Source organism: Dipodomys ordii, unplaced genomic scaffold, assembly GCF_000151885.1.
Source record: "Dipodomys ordii isolate 6190 unplaced genomic scaffold, Dord_2.0 Scaffold146, whole genome shotgun sequence".
Classification (NCBI taxonomy): domain Eukaryota; kingdom Metazoa; phylum Chordata; class Mammalia; order Rodentia; family Heteromyidae; genus Dipodomys; species Dipodomys ordii.
Genome location: NW_012267362.1, coordinates 3,204,227 through 3,226,708, shown reverse-complemented (window position 1 = coordinate 3,226,708; position 22,482 = coordinate 3,204,227). Strand labels below are relative to the sequence as shown.

Here is a 22,482-nt window from a genome sequence, read left to right as displayed (position 1 = left end):
ACCCTCCCCCAGTAATCTCCCCCACCTAAGTTGTACAGATGGTTTCCAATGTATTGTCTTGTGTATATCACCATTGCATCAGTTCCTCCTTGTCTTACCATTCTGTTATCCTTCCCTTTCTTAATTCAGATAAATGTGTATACAATAACAGAGTACCAAAGACTTTTACACACACACACACACACACAAGAATACAAAGATCTGGGTGGACATTTTCTACTTCTCTACTTGTCACTACCTCAACTCAACACCTTTTTCACCCTGCTCTAAGTCTGAAAAGATTGACTGTTATAGACAAGCTTGTCCCTTACAATCATCTGTCCTCTGGCTTACAACTGAACTTGAATGATGAGATGGGAGAATGGGAGACTGTGTCATGAAGCTATTGGAACACGTCCCATCATTGAGTTAATACGACCTGGCCTCAGGCCTTTTCTTCTACTTCCCTGTACATCTCACTCAATAGCTTTAATCCTTACCCCTTACCCCTTTAGGCTCGGTTCCTGTTCTCCAAAAATCTTAGTCCAGGATGACATTTCTGATTTCTGTAAAAAAAAAAATACCCTTACCAAACTTTCTTTTGCTTGTGTGTCAAGTACCTTATAGGGACCTGATGAATGTATCTCACGTATATATCAAATAGCATGAAGTTTAATTCCATACACAGACAATCAAAGCACTGGGTTCCTCATAGTCCATATTCCAGAGAAAACTGCTGACCAATCAGGAACACATTGTCCCTAAAGAAAAAAAGTTGGATCATTTCCCAAAGACATTTAATTTTCATAAACTAAGTCCTCCTATTTGTAGTTTGTTCTACCCAAAGAGATTAATAATTAACACTTGATATGCAGGTTTACTCTGAGGCTAAGAGTATCAAGGGGGAAATGTCAAATAACCAGGAAAGATAATTTAATGTTTAACAATAAGTCACTATAACAGCACACATTTCCTGAAGACTGGTTAGTGCCACAAGCAAGAATATTGTCTTTACCTTTGATTTGTATAATAATCATGTTAGATGTGTTGATATAAGTCTTCAGCATTCCTAACTCTGATATCTAATAAAACACTATGTGTCTTATATGTCCTCTAATGTCTAATAGTATAGAAACAATCCCAAATTGGATATGGGCATGGCAGAATATACTTGGGAGGCTGAGGCAGGAGGATCAAAGTCTAAAACCAGTTTGAATTTCATTGTAAGACCCCCATCTCAAAAAAAATTTAAAAAGTGCACAAAATTTGTATTACAGAGAAACTATATCTCTTTTGCACTTTCCCTGTAACCAGTCTCAAGGAAAGAAATGATTCTCACAAACTGACATGGTGAATTGTAACCACTCTGTACAACTACTTAAAGATAATAAAATTATAATTGAAAAAGGAAAAACTTTAGAGAGAAGTTCTCATAAGAGAGATTGGGGATAATGACAGCGCCTTTCGCTGTCATGTCACCCCTTTGGTGACATTGACCAAGACGTATTGTACTCATAAACAGACATGTTGAATTGCAGCTCCTTTGTATGACTGCAGTGTATAGTAATAATAAAAATATAATTTTAACAGGTATTTCTCATATGAGAATAGATAGGACGACCATGAGAGCATTTGGAGATATTGGTGGCCATTAGACACAGTGAAAATTCTTTTGTTTTTTTTTTTGGTCGGTCATGGTGCTTGAACTCTGGTCCTGGGTGCTGTCCCTCAGCTCTTCAGCTCAAGGCCAGTGCTCTACCGCTTGAGCCACAGCGCCACTTCCGGTTTTCTAGTGGTTTAGTGGAGATAAGAGTCTCATGGACTTTACTGCCCAGGCTGGCTTTGAACCTCGATCCTCAGATCTCAGCCTCCTGAGTAGCTAGGATTACAGGCGGGAGCCACCGGCGCCTGGCTAGTGAAAATTTTTTATAGAGAATTTCAGGTGTGTCAATGAGTTTGTCACTGAGGGAAACTGAGTCACCAAGAATAGTCAAGGAATTTTTTATAATAAAAAGACTTGAAGTGATGGTTGGCAGGGGGGAAAAGGAGAGGAATTGGAGGATCCAAAACTAAGTCATAGCCAGTGATATGTTACTGTAGTAATATCTGAAAACGAAGCATGTTTATCCATTAACTCCGGACCGTGAAAAGAACACCCATGCAAAGACGCAGGAATGTGCTGTCGCCACGTAACCAGCACCAATGTGAATCCAGAGGCAAGCATCTGGAATGGTATCTGGCATTGCTGTTGTCCAAAGTACCAGCAACAGGAAGAGCTAGATGTAAAGGTAGGTCATGAAAAGCTGGAACGTGTGGGTAGCCCTGTACCTGCCTGTTGTAATTTACCTAACCATGCAACCTTAAAGTAATAGCCATTGTTTGTGTGTATGTGTGCTGGTACTAGGGCTTGAATTCAGGGACTGGGTATTGTTCCTTAGCTTTTGCCCAATGCTAACGATCTATCTCCTGAGTGATAGCTCTACTTCTAGCTTTTGGACTTAACAGTCTCAGGCACATTCCTCCTCCAACTGTCTTTGAACTGCAATTCTCAGACATCAGCTTTAGGATTATAGGTGTGAGTCACTCTCATCCACCTTTCATTATTTACCAACTTGGCATCGATGCACTCCTCTTTAAGCATGTTTAATATCTAAAGACAATAATAAATCACACTTCTACCAAATACGATGCAATTATTTCAAAATATGTAATCTCTTCCCCCTCAGAAAAGTATTGTAAATCCCATGTGTACCTTTGTCCATATTTTTGTGACCCTTGTTCCTTTTCCAATTGATTTATACTCCCGCTTTGTTGTACTATAACTTAAATATTGAAATATAAAGTTAATAACTATGAACACAGCTTATGTTTGGAAATTGGAGAGTTATACAAGAATATTTGCTTAAATATGTATCTATGTATTGGCTATCTATCCATCCATCCATCTACCCACTTACCTACCTACCTAAAGTAGCCAAATATATTTATTTAAATTAATAAAGAAGACTGCACCACTACTTCATTTCTGCAACTGAATATATAATCTAAACCAAAATTTGGGTATGTATATATAAGCAGGTATATACATATATAGAGAGACACCATACTATATATAGATACATGATTTATACTATATATATTCTGGTATATATAGTATATATAGTACATATATTCTGATATATAGTATATCTTATATTATTCTATGCTGTATATTAATTTCTATATATTATATAAAGCATATAAATTTTCTATGTATTATATATAGTATAATATTATGTGTCATTATATACAGTATCATATATATACAGTATTTACACACACACATATACACACATAAATATTGACTTTGGTTTGTTGTACTCTTCCTTAATCTTTAGCACAGGTTATAGAAATACTATGAAGCATCCCTAGAGCAACTCTGTAATTTTCTCCAACCCATTGTGTAGAAGCGACTTGGTTTCTTCTTGATAGGATCAGTTAGTAAAGATAGTAATACATTTTGCCTACTGGTTGATTGGCTTGAATTGCCCCCAAGTAGCTATGTGGTGCTGCAACTATCAATTCAGTGGAAATTTCTTGTGCATACTGATGGCTTCACTATTATTTTGGGAACTGCTGTAGTTTGGATCTGGACTCATGGGTTCAGGACTTGGTCCCCAGCTTGTACAATGGGGCTGGTAGAAGCTTTAAGATATGGAGTCTTGCTGGAAATCTTTGATCACTCCTGGGGAAGCGTGCCCTTGGAAGGGGGAAGTGGGACTGGAGTCCTTTCCCATGTCTTTCTTTTGCAATGGCCTGTGGGGGAAATGAGATCTCTCTGCCCCATAACCCTATAAGGATGTGCTGCCCCACTCCAAAGGCAATCATGATTTGCAACTTCCCAAGCTGTGAACCTAAATAAAGCCTTTTCTCCTTAGAAGTTTGTAATTACAGGTATGTATTACAGCAATACAGAGCTACCTAACATAGAACCTATCGGCTTTAAACCAACAGAGCTCAAAACAGGGTAAGTTGTAAGAGGATCCACTCCCATCCTCAGTGCTTGATTCTCAACCTGAAAACTTGGCAATAGGTGAATAATACCTACCAGTTGCTGAATCATAGCATGTACTGCATGTTGAAGATATTACCCCAACCCTGTAGTATTGCCAGTCAAATGGAACTATAACTTTTTAGTTCCATAAGGTCAGCTGTTTCAGCTTGAAGTAATCAATTCTGTTAATAACTGTTGTATTTAATTTGGTACAAAGTGAATTCATTGGTCAGAAACAATGTGCAGTAATGAATAAGATATTCTACAGATAGAATTATTTCTATAAATACAGTATCTTATTATGGTGATTTTGGCACAAGTATTGTGGGCCAAGAAAGCAAATCTATATCTCAAGAAGTTTTTTTTCCCCCCAGAGAGAATCGAGATCTGTCTTCCATAAATGAAAAGATCCAGTGTCATCAAGATAGCTGGCTTGAACCCCTGAAGAATGGTACCATACTCGGCACTCAAGGCAGGAGCTATTGATTGGTAGGTTGAACAATTGTCAAGCTCAGATCAGCCTTGAAGAATAGAATTCCATGTGACTGAGCTCATGGACAACAATATCCATAACCAAGGTGTAGCTGGGGCATTAGAGCTGTCATGACTGCCATTGGATGGGAGCTTTATTATAGAATTTGATCATGTATAATTATCATGTACAGAATGGGAACAAGTACAGGCTTGCAGGAAGATGTACAGCTTACTGGGACTGCAAAAGCAGCCACTGTGATAGGGCTGCCAGAAGCTGTAGCTCTGTGTGTTTCCACCCTTGTGGCCTTCCTTATGACTAGTAGACTGAGCAGTCACAAGGAACATGGCCTAACAAAACACGAAGAAATGACAAGCTAGACTCTCTGGGCACTTCTGATTCTTATTTCCATATAATTGACTGTAAGACCTTCTATGACTAGTGCTTTACTTCTACTTTCCAAAACTTTTACAAGGTTCTGTTTTGTTTTTTTTTTCTCCACCAACTATACTCAGGAGGCCTACAGGAAATAGAATTCTGGGAAATATAGTTCTAACCTGATATGACATAGTTCCAGAAACAGGCACATTGCTAATTTATGTATTCAAACAATTAAATTGCAGTGGTGATGTTATAGAAACTCAATTTACAGCACTCAAAATGACTTTAATGAATATTTTTGTGCCAGTCTTGGGGCTTGAACTCAGTGCCTGAGCTCTGTTCCTGAGCTTTTTTGCTCAAGGCTAGTACTCTACTACTTGAGTCAGCACTATTTATTTAGTTATGTATTGGTGATTAATTAGAGATAAAAGTCTCATGGACATTCCTGCCTGGGATGTTTCTGAACTGTGATCCTCATATCTCAGCCTCCTGAGTAACCAGGATTACAGGCATGAGCCACCAATCCCTGACTCATTCTAATGAAATTTAAAGACTAGTGAGGCCAGGTTCAGTAGCTCATACCTGTTATCCTAACTACTCAGGGGGGGAGAGGATAACTGCTTGTGCTCAGCCAGTGCATCTCCACCAGTAAAAAGATGGGCGTGGTGGTTCACACCTGCCATCCTAGCTACATGGGAAGTGTAAATAGGAGGAAAAAAGTCCATGCTGTCATAAGCATAAATGTAACATCTAATCTAAAACTAAGGCAAGCACAGGCCCTGAGTTCAAACACTAATACTGCCACTATAATAATAATTCTTATTATAAAAGTGGAGACATGAAAGAATATTAGAAATTTATTTTAAATTTTGTAAAAGGAAAGAAGAGGGTCTCAAGAAATAAAATGGCAAAAATAATTTAGGGCCTAGACAATGGAGAGTGCCAGGAAAACATTTCAGAACAAAGAAGAGCAAGTGCTCCCATCACAAAATGTCCCAAAAGGAGTTGAATACACTTCAATCTGTCCCTCACTTACTATTTTATCTTGAATCCATTCCATTTTCATTTCTGCCCCTCTATGAAAACTTTGGGTGTCAATCTTCTAGCTGCCATATCTAGTGGTTGATGTATAGCATCTGTTTTGCTTGATCCCCAGCATCACATGACAAATGGAATGGGCCCATCTTCTTGAGATTGTCTCTACTTGACTTCTTTTTTTAAAATTTTTATTATGAAAATACTGTACAGAGGGGTTACAATTACATGAGCAAGATAATGAGTACATTTCTTATCAAGCATTGTTGCTTCCTCCTTTGTTTCCCCTTACAATCCCTTCCCATATCCTGCCCCTCCATATCACCCCCATCCTTCCACCCCCCCACCCCGCCAAAGTTGTAAAGTTCTTTTTTCGACATAATGACTTGTACATCTCATTGCTGCAATGGGTCCACCTGTATCCCTATTTAAACGATTTGTTTTTTCCTTTCCCCTCCACAAATTATACCAATATCAAATACAGTGAAATCAGGGTTATACTGTGGGGGAGGGACATACAAAGCAACAAAGAAATCATCTTATAAATATGTTAGAAACAATCGCATGAAAGTAAAAAAACATTTGAATACTTATCTTGGGGTTCATTTCACCTAACATCAATATATCTGACCTTTTCTGCTTGATTCAGACATATACTAGTTATTACAAATAAGGGAAACCATGGGGCCTATGTTTCTTTGGGCCTGGCTTACTTCACTTAGTATAATTTTTTCCAAGTCTTTCCATTTCCTAACAAATGGGGCAATGTCATTCTTTCTGATGGAGGCATAGAATTCCATTGTGTATGTATACCACATTTTCTTGATCCATTCATCAACTGAGGGGCATCTGGGTTGGTTCCATATCTTAGCTATGGTAAATAATGCTGCAATAAACATAGTGATGCTGGTAGCTTTAGTATGGTCTTGTTTGTGAACCTTTGGATAAATGCCCAAAAGTGGGATTGTTGGGTCATAGGGGAGCTCTATGTGGATTCTTTTGAGGGACCTCCATACTACTTTCCAAAGTGGATGAACAAGTTTACACTCCCACCAACAATGCAATAAGGTTCCCTTCTGTCCACATCCCCTCCAGCATCTGATTTTACCAATTCTAACTGGGGTGAGGTTGTATCTCAATGTTGTTTTGATTTGCATTTCTTTTATGGCTAGAGAGGTTAAACATTTCTTCATGTGTCTATTGGCCATCCTTCTTTCCTCTTCAGAGAAGTTTCTCTGTAAGTCTTTAGCCCACTTATTTATTGGGCAGTTGTTTCTCTAAGGATTTGTTGTTGGTGGATTTAATTTTTGAGTTCTAGGTATATTTTAGATATGAAACCCTCGTCCATTGTATGGCTAGTGAAGATCTTCTCCCAATCAGTGGGCTTTCTATTGATCTTGCTAGCTATGTCCTTTGCCATGCAGAAGCTCTGCAATTTCATGCAATCCCATTTGTCCAACCTTTCTTTGATTTGTTGTGTTTCTGGGTCTCTATTAAGAAAATTTTGGCCTGTGCCAAGTAGACCTAGGGTTTCTCCTATTCCATCCTGTAATGTTTGGAGTTGATTCATTTGGAGTTGATTCTGGTACAGGGTGATATATAAGGATCTAGCTTTAGTTTTCTACAAGTAGTTAACCAATTTTGCCAGCACCATTTATTGAAGAGGCTGTCTTTCTTCCATTCTATTTTTTAGCTCCCTTATCAAAGATTAGATGGCTATAGGTCTGTGGGTTCATTTTTGGGTTTCCAATTCTATTCCATTGGTCCTTGTGTTCTTGTGTCCATTGGTTCTTGTGCCAGTACCAAGCTGTTTTGATTACTATGGCTTTGTAGTAGAGTTTGAAATTTGGTATTGATATTCCTCCATCACCGTTCTTTCTATTAAGATTGTTTTTGCTATTCGGGGTCTTTTGTTGTTCCATATCAATTTTTGGATTGCCTCTTCTATTTCCTTGAAGAATGAGGTTGGAATTGATAGGTATCGCATTCAATTTGTAGATAGCCTTGGGAAGTATTGCCATTTTTACGATGTTGATCCTTCCAATCCAGGAGCATGGGAGGTTTTTGCCACTTTCTAAGTTCTGTTTTGATTTCTTTGTTTAGATTTTTAAAGTTTTCATCATAGAGTTCCTTCACTTCTTTGGTTAAGTTAATTCTTAGGTATTTTATTTGTTGTAGGGCTATTACAAATGGAGTTGCTTTCCTAATTTCAGCCACACTTTTCTCATTGTTGGCATACAGAAAAGCTCTACTTGACTTCTAAACACCATCATCTGTCTCTATCTACTATAGTACAGTGAACTCCATGAGAGCAAACTTTGGATTGTTCAATGCCACATCCCTAAATGCCAAGAACAATGTCTGACATGTGGTAGGCACTAAATAAATGCTATGCAAACTAAGGCAGTCCAGGGAAGCAGCAACTAGCAGGGTGGTAAAATGGCTTAAGAAGCTTAAAGTCACTTTTTTTTTTTAAGAGGAAAATTGCCAAACAGCAATTCAAATCTTGCTGAGAGTTGAACTTTGAATTTGATATTGTAGACGTTTGGGGTGATGGTTTTGTGTGTTAAAATCAAAAGTCAGATTGGAATGGACTCGAGATAATGGCAAAGGAATCAATGATAGCAAGTAAGTGCAGAATAAATGGATTCATGAGTGGGAGAACTGGTGGGCTTTGGAAAGTACAGAAATGGTTCCCATAGCAACAGGAGGGGAGGATACTAGTACAGATACAGGGAGATTTAGAGGGAAGGGGGGAAAATTAGTAGACAACTTCCCGTGTCTTATCTCCATTGCTGGAATCTTCTCTACACAAAAATCTCAATATTGGGGTGATCTGGGGTCTCAGTTACTGGCTTGATTTTCCTCCTACACATATTTAATCCCATGGCTTTGAAGGCATATTTGAATATGTTACTTCTTTCCAAATGCTTTTCCCCTGTCCTAACCTCCCCTCAAACTGCTGTTAGTGCTTAATGTTTAAGAGAACTGTAAACTTACCATGTCTAGAACTTGGCTTTTTACTCTCCTTCCAAAATCAACTTCTCATCCTGAATCTGTACGTGGAATACCACACAAAGTAGCGCATGCCCAAAATGTTGGCATCACTCTTAACAATTCTCTTTATCTGTCATTATATATTCAAGCCCTGGGCAAGGCCAATCATGATTATAAAGTAGATCTGAATCACAATACTACTTATAATAACCTGATGCAAAGCCATTGTACTGTGGAGCCGCCAACATTTCACACTTGGGTTACACAATTTAGTGCATTCCATCCTCTCTCATTAGCAAATCGTCCACAATGATTCTTTGACTAAGAAAATCTAATCCTGGGTCTTTCCTGCATTGACAAAATGGAAAGCCCAAAGCCTTTTCCATTGCCTTGTTGGTACAAGATGCTCTGATGTAAGAGCAGATCCCTCCTTCACCTTCTGCAAAGAGAGGCCCTCCTGGAGCACCACAGATAAAAGAGCCCTCTCTCACAGTCTGCCTTTCTGCATTGGTTTTACATTGTACTTGACACTTCCTGACATTATGGCGTGTATATTTATTTGTGACTTATTTTGCTATTCCAGCTAAAAGAAACTCAAAGAATATGATTCAAACCTTTTGCCCTTCTAAGTTGTCCACTCAATTTTATCTGAACCTCCATTCTTGGTCCCCTTCACTCATCAGACTCCATGTGAATGTATCATGGGTTACTCTAATATTCATTGAGTGCCTTTGTGTAGAAACAGCAGAGTCTTAAAACTGGAAGCAGGCAAAGGGCTGGCTAAACTTGAGGCATTTGTTCCATAAATAAGAATACTAAGCCTCAGAAAAGTTGGAGGGTTTTGGCTTGCTGGTAAAAGAGGAAAAACTAGAGCCTGTATTTGATTTGTTTCCCCTAATTTCTGTGCTATTATTATCTCCCCATTAATTGGTTTGCAGAATTATCTTTTTAAAAGTATATGTACTTTTATCATCTTAAGAACTTTGAAACTGTTAATTATTTTAAAAATAACTCATCATGTGGTTATTCAAGTTCATTGCGTGATTTTTCACTGTATTTGGGGCTGTGCTGATAAGTCCCAAGAGAGTACACCAGATTTTTGTTTTGGGAGTTTCTGTTAACAGCTTTGCGCTATGAGACAGTAGCCAGCTGATGTACAGGGATATTAAATTAGGCTTTCTCCACCCCCTTTCCCTTTTCCCAATGGCCCCTCCTAAACATGCACTGGGGTCATATTGCAGGTAGGACCTTAAAAATGGAGAATAGATCAGGTAATGATAGACCAACTAGGCTGAATAAAGGTAAAGAGGACATACCCCCCCCCCACAGACACACAAGATTTGGGATTCATTGCATCACATATTATTAATATAAATTTATCTTTCAAGCCACTCAGCAACAATATCATCATTAAGTGCAATAAATTCTGAGGGCATTTTCTACCCCTTCACATAACCACAGCATACTTTTCCTTCCTTCTTCATATTATGCAGCCCTAATTTACACAGAATTCAAGAGTGTTTCATTAATTCATTTAAATAGGTTTCTTACTCTTAATGAGCTCACTCACACAAAAGTGTCTAGGAGCCTTCATCTCCTGGCAAGATGTGAGATCCTGACACATAGGGTGAGGGGAAAAAAAAGGTTATTCATCAGGAGCTGATGGCCCAAGAAATTGACAAATATTCAAGTGGCGGTGGTATTGTCTCCTTGTTTACTTGGGTTTCTACCAAAGGATGGCTTTGTTTATTCTACCTCTGAGATTGAGGAGGACAGAGACAGGCCTGGCTGTGCCTTGTTGATTCTCTCTTTGGCTCCCTGGCCTCTTTCCATGCTGTTCTCTTTCTTAATCTTGGCTAAAGCATTTGTATTTTGGGGTGACTTTCTCTAATAATCTAAGAATATAAAGAAGGAAACAGCTGGGGATTGAAATGTGCAAACCTCCCCAATTCATATGTGGAACTCCTAAGGCCTAGTATCTTAACACATGACATGATTTCTAACAATGAGTTAAGATGAGCACCTGTTAGAGAAGGGTGGGACTCTATTTGTGAAAAATAAGTATCTGTAAAAAAAGGGAAACTTGAACACACACACACACACACACACACACAAAATGCTGGGTGAAAATTAGATCTATACTATCACAAGCCAAGAAACCACAGAAGCTCAAAATGATTCTAGAAACAGATGCTTCTCTAGTGCCAGAGAGAGTATGGCTCTGATGGCACCTAGACCTTGGACTTCAGAACTATAAGGGGCAATAGGTTTCTGTAGTCTTTGTTTTGACAGCTTTGGTAATACAGGAGCTACTGCTGGAAGGCTAGCAGTGTTGCTTTCACAGCTCCAGCTCTGTCTCTGTGCACAGGATCCAGGGTGAACTTTCTGAGATGTAATTGACATCCCATCACTCACCTGCTTAAAACCTCTAGTGATGGCCCAAGGTCACTCTCTGTCATTGTCTCTTACTCTCTTCCTCAATGCCCTCTCCAACTGTCCTAGGGCCCTCATGCCCTCCAAACATGAAGTATATAGATATTCACAGATTTTTCCTTTCTCATTTCAATTGGTTTTCTGCTCAAAAATCACTTGAGAGGTTGAGGCAGGAGGATTGTGAAATCAAGGCCAAACTGCACTACACATAGCTAGACTGTGCCTTAAAAATCAACTAAAAAAAAAAAACCCACCCATTTCCTCATTAAGCTTCTTTGATCACTTGTGAAATAGTACTTCCTCACTTCCCCTTTTCTTCCACTCTCAACCACACTTACCACTATCTAACATGATTCATCTACCTGCTGCTTATTGTCATCTGCAATCAGTAGTTCCATCCATAGAAGAATCCCATTAGGTTTGTTGTGGTATCCTTGAAGCCTAGAACTGCAGAGTGCTTGGATGAAACTCAAAATTTATTAGTTGAGCTCATGAATGAATGAATGAATGACTTCATGGCTACTTAGGGAATTTTCCACAGCGACTTCCTTCTGTCTCACCCAACACTGTGAGCCTCAACAAGGGTATTTTTTAAATGAAAAAAGTCTCAGTGAGACACCTGTGTATGATTCATTCTTATGCTCCATTTAGGAGCTGGTATTGAGCTGACCTCAGTAAATATGGATTTAAGGCATCAAAGGGGATTTTTTTTAAACAAAGAACTAAACTTTTAAAGATGGACACAGGTGGCTGGTGCTTGTAAGCTTACTCAGGTGGTAAAACTCCAAAAGCTGTGCTGGAGTCATGGCTCAGGTGGCATAGCACTAGCTGAGCAAGCAAACTGAGCAAGCACAAAGGCCTTGAGTTCAAACCCCGGTACATGAACTGAACTCTACCATCAGCTACATTTCTCCCAAGTAATCAATGTCTTTCTGTAAAGCTTCCTACTTGTCTTCAGTGACCTTGGGATTTACCCATCTGTGACAGGCAGCCATGAGGACAGCTCCCAAGAAGCCCTCTCCTACTGATGTTTGTCCTTGTGTGATCCCTTCCCCTAGAGAGGGTTGGACTTAGCAACTCAATACTTAAGAACACAGGAGAATAGAGGTGATTGCCTGCCATTTCTAAGACTATTACAAGAAGATGAGCGTTCATCTTGAGTATTCCTGTTCATTCACTTGTGGATGTTTGTCTTGGAAGGAGCTGCCATGTTGAAGTAGCCAAGTGATTAACATGGGTGGGGGGGGGGTTGGGAATAGATCTTCCTCAATGCCAGCTGAGTCTTGAGGTAACTAGCTTTGTCTGACACCTTGGCTAAAGCCTCATAGGACACACTAAGATGAAAATATCCAAGTAATCTACTCTTTCATTCCTGATCCCTGGAATGCAATAACAAGTGTTTGTTGTTCTCAGCTGTGAATTTTTTGGAGCAATTTGTGACACAGTATTAGGTTGCTGATACCCTATGCTCTGGTAGAGTGATTTGTTCCACTTGTGCCCAAGTTTTAAAGCCTTACTAATATGACCTGTTAATTCAATAATATGACCTGTTAATTCAAGAATGTATCTTCCAAAGGCTAGTGTAAAATGAAAGGGAGTGTTTTTATTCCTCCTATACCTGTGTTAACTTAAAAAAAAACTGTGGGGATGGGTGGTGTTGGGAGAGATGGGGACAATGATGAAAGGAATGACATTGACCAAGATGCATTGATCAATAAACCTTGAGGATTTGTTTTGTTGTTGTTTTCCACAAAGAACTAAACTTCAAAGCTGAACATCTATAATCCTGGCTACTCAGGAGATAAGTCTGTCTCCAATTAATCAGCAAAAATCCAGAAGTAGAGCTGTGGCTCAACTGGTAAAGCACCAGACTTGAGTAAATAAGCTAAATGATAGTGCCCAGGCCTTAAGTTCAAGTTCTAGTACCAACACACACACACACACACACACACACACACACATTTAGTTTTCTGCAGATATTTTAAATGGTGGCCAAAAAACCATTTATAAAAAACAGGTTTTGTTTTGCTTTATTGACTGTCTACTCTCTACCAGGTCCTTCTTTGACATTTTACACGTTACATCATTTACTTCTTCTGCAGTAGCTACAAGCATCACTTCACTTTAACCTTGGGGAAACAGGAATAAGCAGAGAAAGCAACTTTGCCAATGACAGCTAGCAAGCTAAGTAATAGAGCCAGATAAACTGGCTCTAAGGCTGAACTTTAACCATGAGTTTGCTTTATCTTTGACAAGAAGTCAGACCCAGCAGAGGAATAAAACAGGTCAAATAGCTTTATTAGAAAACAAAACCAGCCTAGGTGTAAAACAAAAGAGTTACTGGACTAGGAGTAGAGACTTTTTGAGTGAAAGGTGTGATGATGGCAGTCTTTCATGGACTCTCAGACGGATTACAAGAACTAAATGAGATATTGTATAACAAATGCCTGGTGGAGTGTGTGGAACAGATGAGGGCAAAGAACCGGCACAGTGTGAAGAGGAGACAGCTCGGTAGTCATCACTGAGAATAAAAAAAAAAACAAATGAAAACCAGCCTTCCCTTTTAGTGACAGGGTTGGTCTGATTACCAGAAAATCCACAAATACTCTTGATCAGACTCCTGAGTCATTATTAAATCAACTGACATATCTCAAATCTTATTGATACAAACTGACAGCAACAGAGGGAGAGATTGTGACATGTCACATTTCTACCTGGTCTGGGAATCTCTGAACATCTCTTTTCCTTATTTGGGGGGGGTGGGCAGAAAAAACTGTAGGAATTATAGAAAATGCTAGAAAGTCAGAGGGAAAAAATCATAGAGGAAATCAGGAAGCAATTGTTTGACCTATAGCCAGGACAAGCCTTTACCAGTGGATTTTTTTTTTTTGAATCTGTATGATCGTGGGCAAGCCAGATCACAGGTTGAACACAGCCATTCTGGGGTTCACCTTCCTCATGAAAGGAAGGGCATGAGGGGCAACCTGAATCTTAGCAATGAGGCCCCTAATCCTCTGGCCTCGAGCCTAAGTCATTATTGGCAGTGACACAGTGCCTAGCAATTCTGTCAGAGCCAGAGTTCACAGTGATTCAAAAGAAGTTTGTTTTTCTGTCCACTGTTTTCTACTATCTGTTCTAATCCATGTTACCTAATGAGAGAGAGAATTCCTTTCTGACCTCCATTCTGAGATTTATTCATTACTCACAATTAAGTGCTTTCCAAAGTCTGCTAGACCGGACAGGTTCATAACATTTCTCATCAGAACCCAGCCAATCCCAGAAAACTAGTTTCAGTGCAAAAATGAAGAGACTAATGAACTAAGTCTAAATGCTTTTGAGCTGGGAGAAAAATTCTATTTTCCTAGTTTGAAATCATATGGAGCTGTTAAATTCAAGTTCTGAGATTCTTTGTGGGTTTGCATAGTAATCTTCCTGAATATCTTTCATTCTGCCTATAATTTAAATATTGAAAATTAAATCATAAGAAACAAGGCATTAACTCTCAATTATATTCAGAATAAAGGCAGCAAGCATATATACCTATTTTACAGTTCATAAAGAGAAGACCAATATTCTTCCTTCAATCATCTACTCATTCATGCATTCATTTACAGTAGTGAGGTTTGGACTCAGGGCCTTATGTACTCAGTAGGCAGGTACTCTACCACTTGAGCCACACTTCTAACCCCATACACCAACATTTCTTGACTGACTACTGTGTCATGTTTATGTTATTCTTCACAACTGCCCTTTCAAACTCTCATAGTTATACAATCATTTCATTCTTTATTAATTTTAGTACAGAAAATGACTTGATGCTCAGAAAATTGATGCTCAATGGCAAACCTAGGGCTTGAGATCAGGCCTAATTGATGCTAAAATTCTCCTTGTTTTTGTGATATCAAGTAGTCTAATTCCATTCCTAGACAGGCTAACTTGGAATTTTAAGGATTTTCCACCTTCACCTAATATATGAGCCTGAATTATGCTTTTGGAATTAATAAAATGATGGTGACTATAAAAATATTTAGCAAGTCAATCTGATAACAGTAATGAGACCCAATTCCACTTTACATGTATTGATGTCCCATGAGTCTTCCCCATGCTAGGAATTAGGTTACAATGATGATATTGCTTGGCTGAGGTCTGGCTGGCAGGGATGGGTAACTGATTCCAAGTAGTCAGTCTGACTTCTGGCCCATGCCCTCTCCCCTCCTTCCCAACTGTCCAAGAACTAAAGAGGCTATCAAAGCACTAACCACTGACACATACCAATTACTTGACACAAGACCAAATATATGAGTGTCACCAGGACTGTATTCCCATGTATCCTGACACATGAGCCGAGCACTTCCCAGGCACAACTGACAGTGATGATGATGATGATGATGATGAATTCAAATCTAAGAGTTATATAGTAATATTCTTATGTCAAAGTGAAGTTATAAAGACACCTGTAGACTCAGCTCCTCCAGTAAAAAGAACAGGAGCTATAGGATATACTGCATTGCAATGCAAGTATGGAGAGCTCCTTTCCTGCATACCTTGGGAAGGTGACACTGAATAGAGATTACTACTATGGAACACATCTCTTTTGGTCCTTAGAAAACAAATGTACATCCATGACTGAGAACCTGACACCCTACTCTGTCAGCAGAAGAAGTTTGCCTCCCAAAGGGTAAGTCAAAAGAGGGTAAAGGAATTCCATCTCTGATCCCTACTGCTCTAAACAGTATCTGTTTAGAGAATTCTGAATTCCCTGTTAAATCTTCGATTGGTTAAACTACTGATACTAGTTTCCTCTTGGCTATGTGAGCTTAAAGCTTACCACATACCTAACTTCTTGTCCTAGAAAGTGTGGGACAGGATAGTGTAGTGGTTATATGGGCTCTGGAGCCAACCTTCCCAAGTTGGAAACTGACTCTGGCACTTACCAGCCATCTGTGTGGTCTCTGGAAAGTTGCAGGGTTTGATAGCCCTCACTTTCCTCATCTGAGAAAGGAGGCAATGTGAAGTTCTGCCCTCCAGAGCCATTGTAAGTACACCGGAGGCTCTGAAAATGGTGGTGGGAACATCACAGGCCTGTCAGTAGATGTTGCAGTTCACTACTGAGATTTTCTTTTGGCTGATGAGTCATAAATTAGGCAGTAATCCTGACCTACACTTGACCAAAATCAGGGCTTGTAATTATGATGTTAGGAGTATGTGATTTATGAGATGGTTTAGTGGAAAGAATCTTCAATCTTCACAAAATCAATTACAGGTAAGAAGTATCTATTTATTGTATTGACATATTTACAATATATTACAAAATAAGATACGTTTCTAATTCACCTATTACATGAAGGCTGCATACAGGCAAAACATAGTACATGGAAACCATTTACTTCTGTCTTTGGTATTAGAAATCTACACAAATCTACGGCATTTGAAGTCTCCAATAAAAAGTATGAAACGTAGACCAAAGATGTGATTGGTAATATCATGAGAAGGAGTTCTTCTAATATCCTCTGCTATGAACCCCCTCAACCAATGAAATGCAACAGGAAGACCACACACCATTTATAAGGAAGGCGGGGAGTCCACTGACCAGAATAAACAATACATGCTACAGTACTCTACACAGGAGTGTCTTAATTTGTGGGATGCTGTGCTTTCTCCATAGCAACCTCTTGGCTGACAATCACAGAGGAAACATTCTCAAGACAGAGTCACAGGTAAGACTTGAGGAGAAAGAATCCTTTCCAAAAATATATACGTTGGCAGGGGCAAGTTTACTGTACAGGACACTTTATAAAATACATGTTCATGATCATTTACACATATACAAAAAGTCTAGCTTTAGCAAAGAATAATTGTTTCTAAAACACAATCACAGTTTACATAATTCTGAGGTAAAGGTCTTGAATCTATCCTAGAGGAGAAGGCCTAGCCCATGAGGGTTTCTAATTGAGAGGGGTGTCCATGGAACACCCAGGGTAGGCACCCCAAGTGGGTTAGGGAGAGGGCAGACCACAGCTCCCTCATTTTAGAGATGATCAAGACATTTCACAACTGAATGCTCTTAGTTTGGCTCTGAGGTGAGTGTTTTGAATGTCTGCTATTCCCAGAAAGAAACACTCAGAATTTTGTCAGGAACATGACTTCTGCAATAGAGGAAATACTGCATCAGCTAGGAGGATAAGGTAGTGTCTGAACTTGACTGCCTTAACTGGGAACTCAGTGCATTCCAGGAAGAATATATAGAGAGACTCCTCATGTCATAAAGGGAAGGGTTGGAAAAAGAAATGCACTGTGAAACTCATCAAACCCACCAGTTAAGATACACCCAGGACAGATTTCAGAAGAGAAGACTGAGAAGACCTGGAAGCAAAAAAATTTTTTTTAATTTAAAAATCTAGTGATCTTCCTTCTGGCCCTGAAATACATAAAAAGCCCAAATATGCGTTCCTTCCAAAATCCTCAGCAAAGCTGCTTGTGCAACTCTAGACACTCAGAGGAAAATGTGGGAATCAGTTAATATGTTCTGGGGTCTCTCTAGTAGGGGAAAGGCATGTGTTAATTGATATTGCTGTTATAAAAAAGATTTACTCTAAATTATAGCCCTTGATCAGTTTCTGTAAACAATACCACCTTACTCAGGCTCTCAACAACCACGATAAGAAATCTAGCCAAAACTTATTTCATCAAGTCTAGCGTGACATTTCCAATAGGACCCTATAAAATCATGAAAGTTTTGAAGATTTAATGTGGAGACACCTTCATGTGTTTTGTCCCTCCTCCCTGCTCCCTACCCCCCCTTTTTTAATAAAGAGGTTGCAAATGTAATTGGGACATCAAAGGAATAATTAAACCCTTTTGGAATAGATCACTTATGTGCAAACCTGAACATTTGCTTCTCATATTTTATCATGAGTAACATCTGTGGGGAAAAGTGTTTACTGGGCAATGAGTCACCTGTTGAACAATTTAAGACAAGACATACTGGATCTTTCCAGTCAGGGTGGATCTTTTCCAATCAGCAGAACTCCACGATTTTTCTTCACGCTGAAAAAGGCAAAATCAACCTTCTCCTTCTTGGTACCATCAAAAGTTTTGGGGAAAGTCATGTAAGAATGGAAGTAAATATGCATCTGACATTTACTAATGACAGACATTTATGTTGTCTGACTCAATGAAATAAAGAGAAAGCTGAACCAATGTGTTCTGCAGGGCTCCTTTGGGAAGAAAAACTTTTGGCTCTGCCCTGGTCTATGACAATGACAGACTGGCAGGCTGTTTCTTGCACAGCTCTAGGCAAGCCATTAATCTGTCAGTACCAGCATCTTTAGAAAGCCCAGCATTAAGACTTAAGAGAGGGAAAAAGGGAGGGAGGATGTTGAAAAGCCAGAAATGCAGCTTTAAAAAAAAACACACTTCAGTTAATTCATAATGCTGTGCAGGCTTCTGTTTATCCCTTTTCTGAGATATTTGGTGCAGGGTGCCATGCTGGATTGGAACTTATTCATCCTCTTCTACATATGTGGATGGAAACCAACCCACCTGCAAAAGGAAAACAACCAATATAGCAATGTGATTTTGTACCTGCCACTTCCAAAGATTCTGCACACAGAGCATTTAGTTTTCATAGCACCTCAATAAGGCTAATGTTTTAAGCCCACTGTAGGTAAAGAAGACTGGCTTAACTGTTCTTAGGAGCCTAATACAGTGAGTGATAGAAAGGGAGGAATAAAATACGCTTAAATAGTAATCTGTTGCTGGCACACAAATAAGTATGCAAATTAAATGTAATGTGGGGCTCAGCTACATGATCATTCCTATTTCTGCTGTAGAACAGGATGTAAAAACAGAGGTACTCTGGCCCTTCCTCTTGAGATCAGCAGTTCTTCTAGATATCTGGCACTAAACAGAGTGTATGTTCTAATGCTTAGGTTCTGAAAAGAACCGAAATGTTCTTCTCTAGACAGGAAGCTATTACGTTTGCTAAGGTGGGTTTACACCTGGATCAACTGTGCTCAATACATTATCAGTGAGTGCCCATTACCAGCAAGGCACAAATCCCCACTCCAGTCCCCTCCCCCATCTCTGGAGGCCAGGGGCCTGGTCGGGTGCAGGCTACCCTATGTGATGACTGTCTAAGACCATCAAGGCTCCTTCCATTCACACACACAAGCCCGTCGGAGAGAAACCTTACCCTGCCATTGACTTCTCCTCGCCACCAGCCATTGGCACTCATCTTTGTGTAAATCTTCACCACATCTCCCTTCAACAAGGACAGTTCTCTCATATCTCTCGCACAGAAGTCATACCGAGCGACGGCAATGCCCAACACTTTGGGGCTTAGCACTGTGAGGGGGAAAAAAAAAAAAAAAAACACAAAAAATGCCATAGAGTCAGAGTTGACATGCTGCTGGTGACCAGCCAGAAGAAGCTAATCAGATGAATGTTATTGATGCTCTCAAACACACAGCCGTGACTTCACTACACACCCATGACAATGGAAGAGGAGCTTGAAAACAGCACAAATGCTGATTCATTCCAATCAGGGGCAGGAAAATTTGTTTCATAAAGTTTAAAGAGCCACTATTCTGTTTTCATATTCTTCATAAAAACTTCTAAGATGAATTTTTTTCAGTAAAATAATAATAAAAAACCCTAGGGAGTATCTAAGCTACAATGTGAAAGATAAAATCTGTACTAATTTTAGCAAAATTAATCATCCAGCATAAGTAATCTATTCCTCATTAGAACCTCTAAGGTTACATGTTCATTGAATAACTGCTTCCCCTAATAATAAAAACAACTGAACTTTTTCCTCTGATGAAAGTTTGTCAGCTTGATCTCATCACTTTTTTTTAAAAAAAGGAAAAAAAATCTCTTGTTTCCATTTCCTACAGTTCATTTAGATAAATATTATTTTATACTTCATTGGACTTGCTTCCTTTTTACTGGACATATTATGGAGGCATATAGAGTGATTGGGAGAAAAGTTAAATTTTGGATGGATAATTGTATTTTAATTTATTTAAGACATAGTAAAGATATATGAGCAAAGGTATTTTGCATTATTATATGGCAGAACAAGTTCCTCCATTTTAATGTAATTAAGCATTCATTATATAGAAGTCATTGTCTACTTGGATTGGTCTCTCAAGTTAATTACTTTCCTTACAGATCTCACTTTTTTTTACAGCCCCTTCTCCTCCCTATCCAAGCTCTTTTGCCTTAATTATTAAGGGTTAAACTCAGCTATAATTTATATATAATTTCATTAATGAGGAAGAGTGAAGCAGGGTTCACAGAAAGAACATACAAACACCGCTCCTGTCTTCTTCCTTCTGAAGAAACACCACCTTACAGAAAATGTAATGATACATCTAATCAACAACATAATGTCAGGGTGTTCACCTCTTGTGTGCAGAGTTTTTTTGTTGGCATGTTTGAATATTTTTCATGTCAGGAGAGGAGTATGCCCTACTCTGAAAGGAAAACTACTTTTAGGCAGTTCCTGTTTGGTAGTCTCTAGTGCTTTATAACACGTTTTATATTAACTTCTACACCTGTTGCTCTTTGGGGTTATAAAGTATTTTCAATTATATGTTCAGTGATTCCGAGAATCACTCATCTGGGATTGGTGAGACTTTATAAATCTTAAATGGTAAGAGGAATTTAGTTGTAAGAAAGAGACAAATAGGAAATCCCATCCATCTGTATTTTTCACAGTTCCCAATGCCCAGGTGGCCATGGTTATGATCCCAGCCATCCCAGGAGAGGCTGCCCACCTGGCAACAGGGATCTCTGGCCTATCATTCATGGTTTTGTAATGACAGATAGTTTTTTTAGTCTCCAAGTGTCGATCGTAAGATAAACGAATGGCAAGGCTGTCGGTTACAGAACTGTAAAGGGAGCAGAAATAGGTCATTTTATTTTACTGCTTAGGACACATACCACTTTTAATGGTTTCCTTACTGAAAACTGTCCCATTGCTCAGGCACTACTCTTAAGAGTCAGTGCACATAAAAATACCCATGATGGAAAAAGAAAAAAGAAAACAACCAATCACCAGCTTAACTGGGTGACCTCGCACAGGCCCCTGACCCCTCTATGCCACACTGTTCTCATCCATAAAACGAAAGGCCGTACTAGCTGACTTCTAGAGTCTTGCATTTCAAAATTCTATGATTCTACTGGGATCTACAGATTCATCTTTTTAAAACCTGCAACACAATATACTTTCCCTAGCCATAACACTGTCCTCTCTAAGTCATATCAGTAGCATCTAATTCTCTAGCAAATCAAGACCAAAATGTCCGGGCATAAACTGAAGAATAGTAGAATTGATGGGCACCTGTCTTGCTTTTAAATAATATCTACTGAGTTCTACTCTTCTGTTTGGAGATAATTCTATGACTTGGGTTCTTTTCATTTTCTTCACAGAAGCACAAAAATATTACCTTTTCTTAACTAAAATTTCTAGTCCTCAAGGAACAATTGATTTTTTTTGTGCAGAGTACTTTTTCTCTCTTATAACTTCTAGCCTCCATCCCCCTTCAACCTCTACGACAGACACATTATAAAATGTCATGTTGAAATATATGGAATGAACACACACTGAAAAAGCCAGAGAAGTGAAATGTCATGACACACAATGACTTTGCAACAGAGAAGAGTAAGGTGCATGGTAGTAATGGAGCTCTAGGGATTGTCTATGAGGAGATGTATCTATATGAGAAGCCATATACAGGAGTGGAAATAATTCATTTGCAAACAGAAGCAGGTTGGAGAGACATATAAAAGCAGTAAAGCAGTACCTGACCAGAAAGGAGTAGAAGAAGGGGGAACAAAGCTGTACTCTGGAGGAGTTACAAAAGAAAAGCCACAGAACAGAGAGGGGGCTTAGAGAAAAGAAAGAAAAAGAGAGAAGCAAAAGAGCATTTAGGAATTAATAAAAATACAAATACTTTGTTGTCTGCAATCATAAGAAAATTGTTAGATCTTAGTTATCAAAGCTATGTTTTTACTCACTGCTTCTGTATCATCATTTCTAAATAAAGCACAGTTCCATATTTATTAATTTTATTTTGTTGTGCTGGTATTGAGACTTGAGCTCAGAGCCTGCTTGCTTGCTTGTTTTTTTTTCACTCATAGCAGT

The 22,482-nt window shown here is 38.9% G+C and overlaps 1 protein-coding gene across 1 annotated transcript in view; it reads right to left on the bottom strand.

Moving 5' to 3' along the window:
• Positions 1-16,587: 16,587 nt before the first annotated feature.
• Vav3 (vav 3 guanine nucleotide exchange factor) overlaps positions 16,588-22,482 on the bottom strand; it is a 354,621-nt gene continuing 348,726 nt past the window's right edge. The window contains exons 26-27 of the mRNA XM_013031889.1: positions 19,525-19,676; positions 16,588-18,872 (exon numbers count right to left, since the gene is read on the bottom strand). Coding sequence (XP_012887343.1) covers positions 18,831-18,872; positions 19,525-19,676 — 194 coding nt within the window. The 3' untranslated portion in view covers positions 16,588-18,830. The remainder of the gene's footprint in view (positions 18,873-19,524; positions 19,677-22,482) is intronic.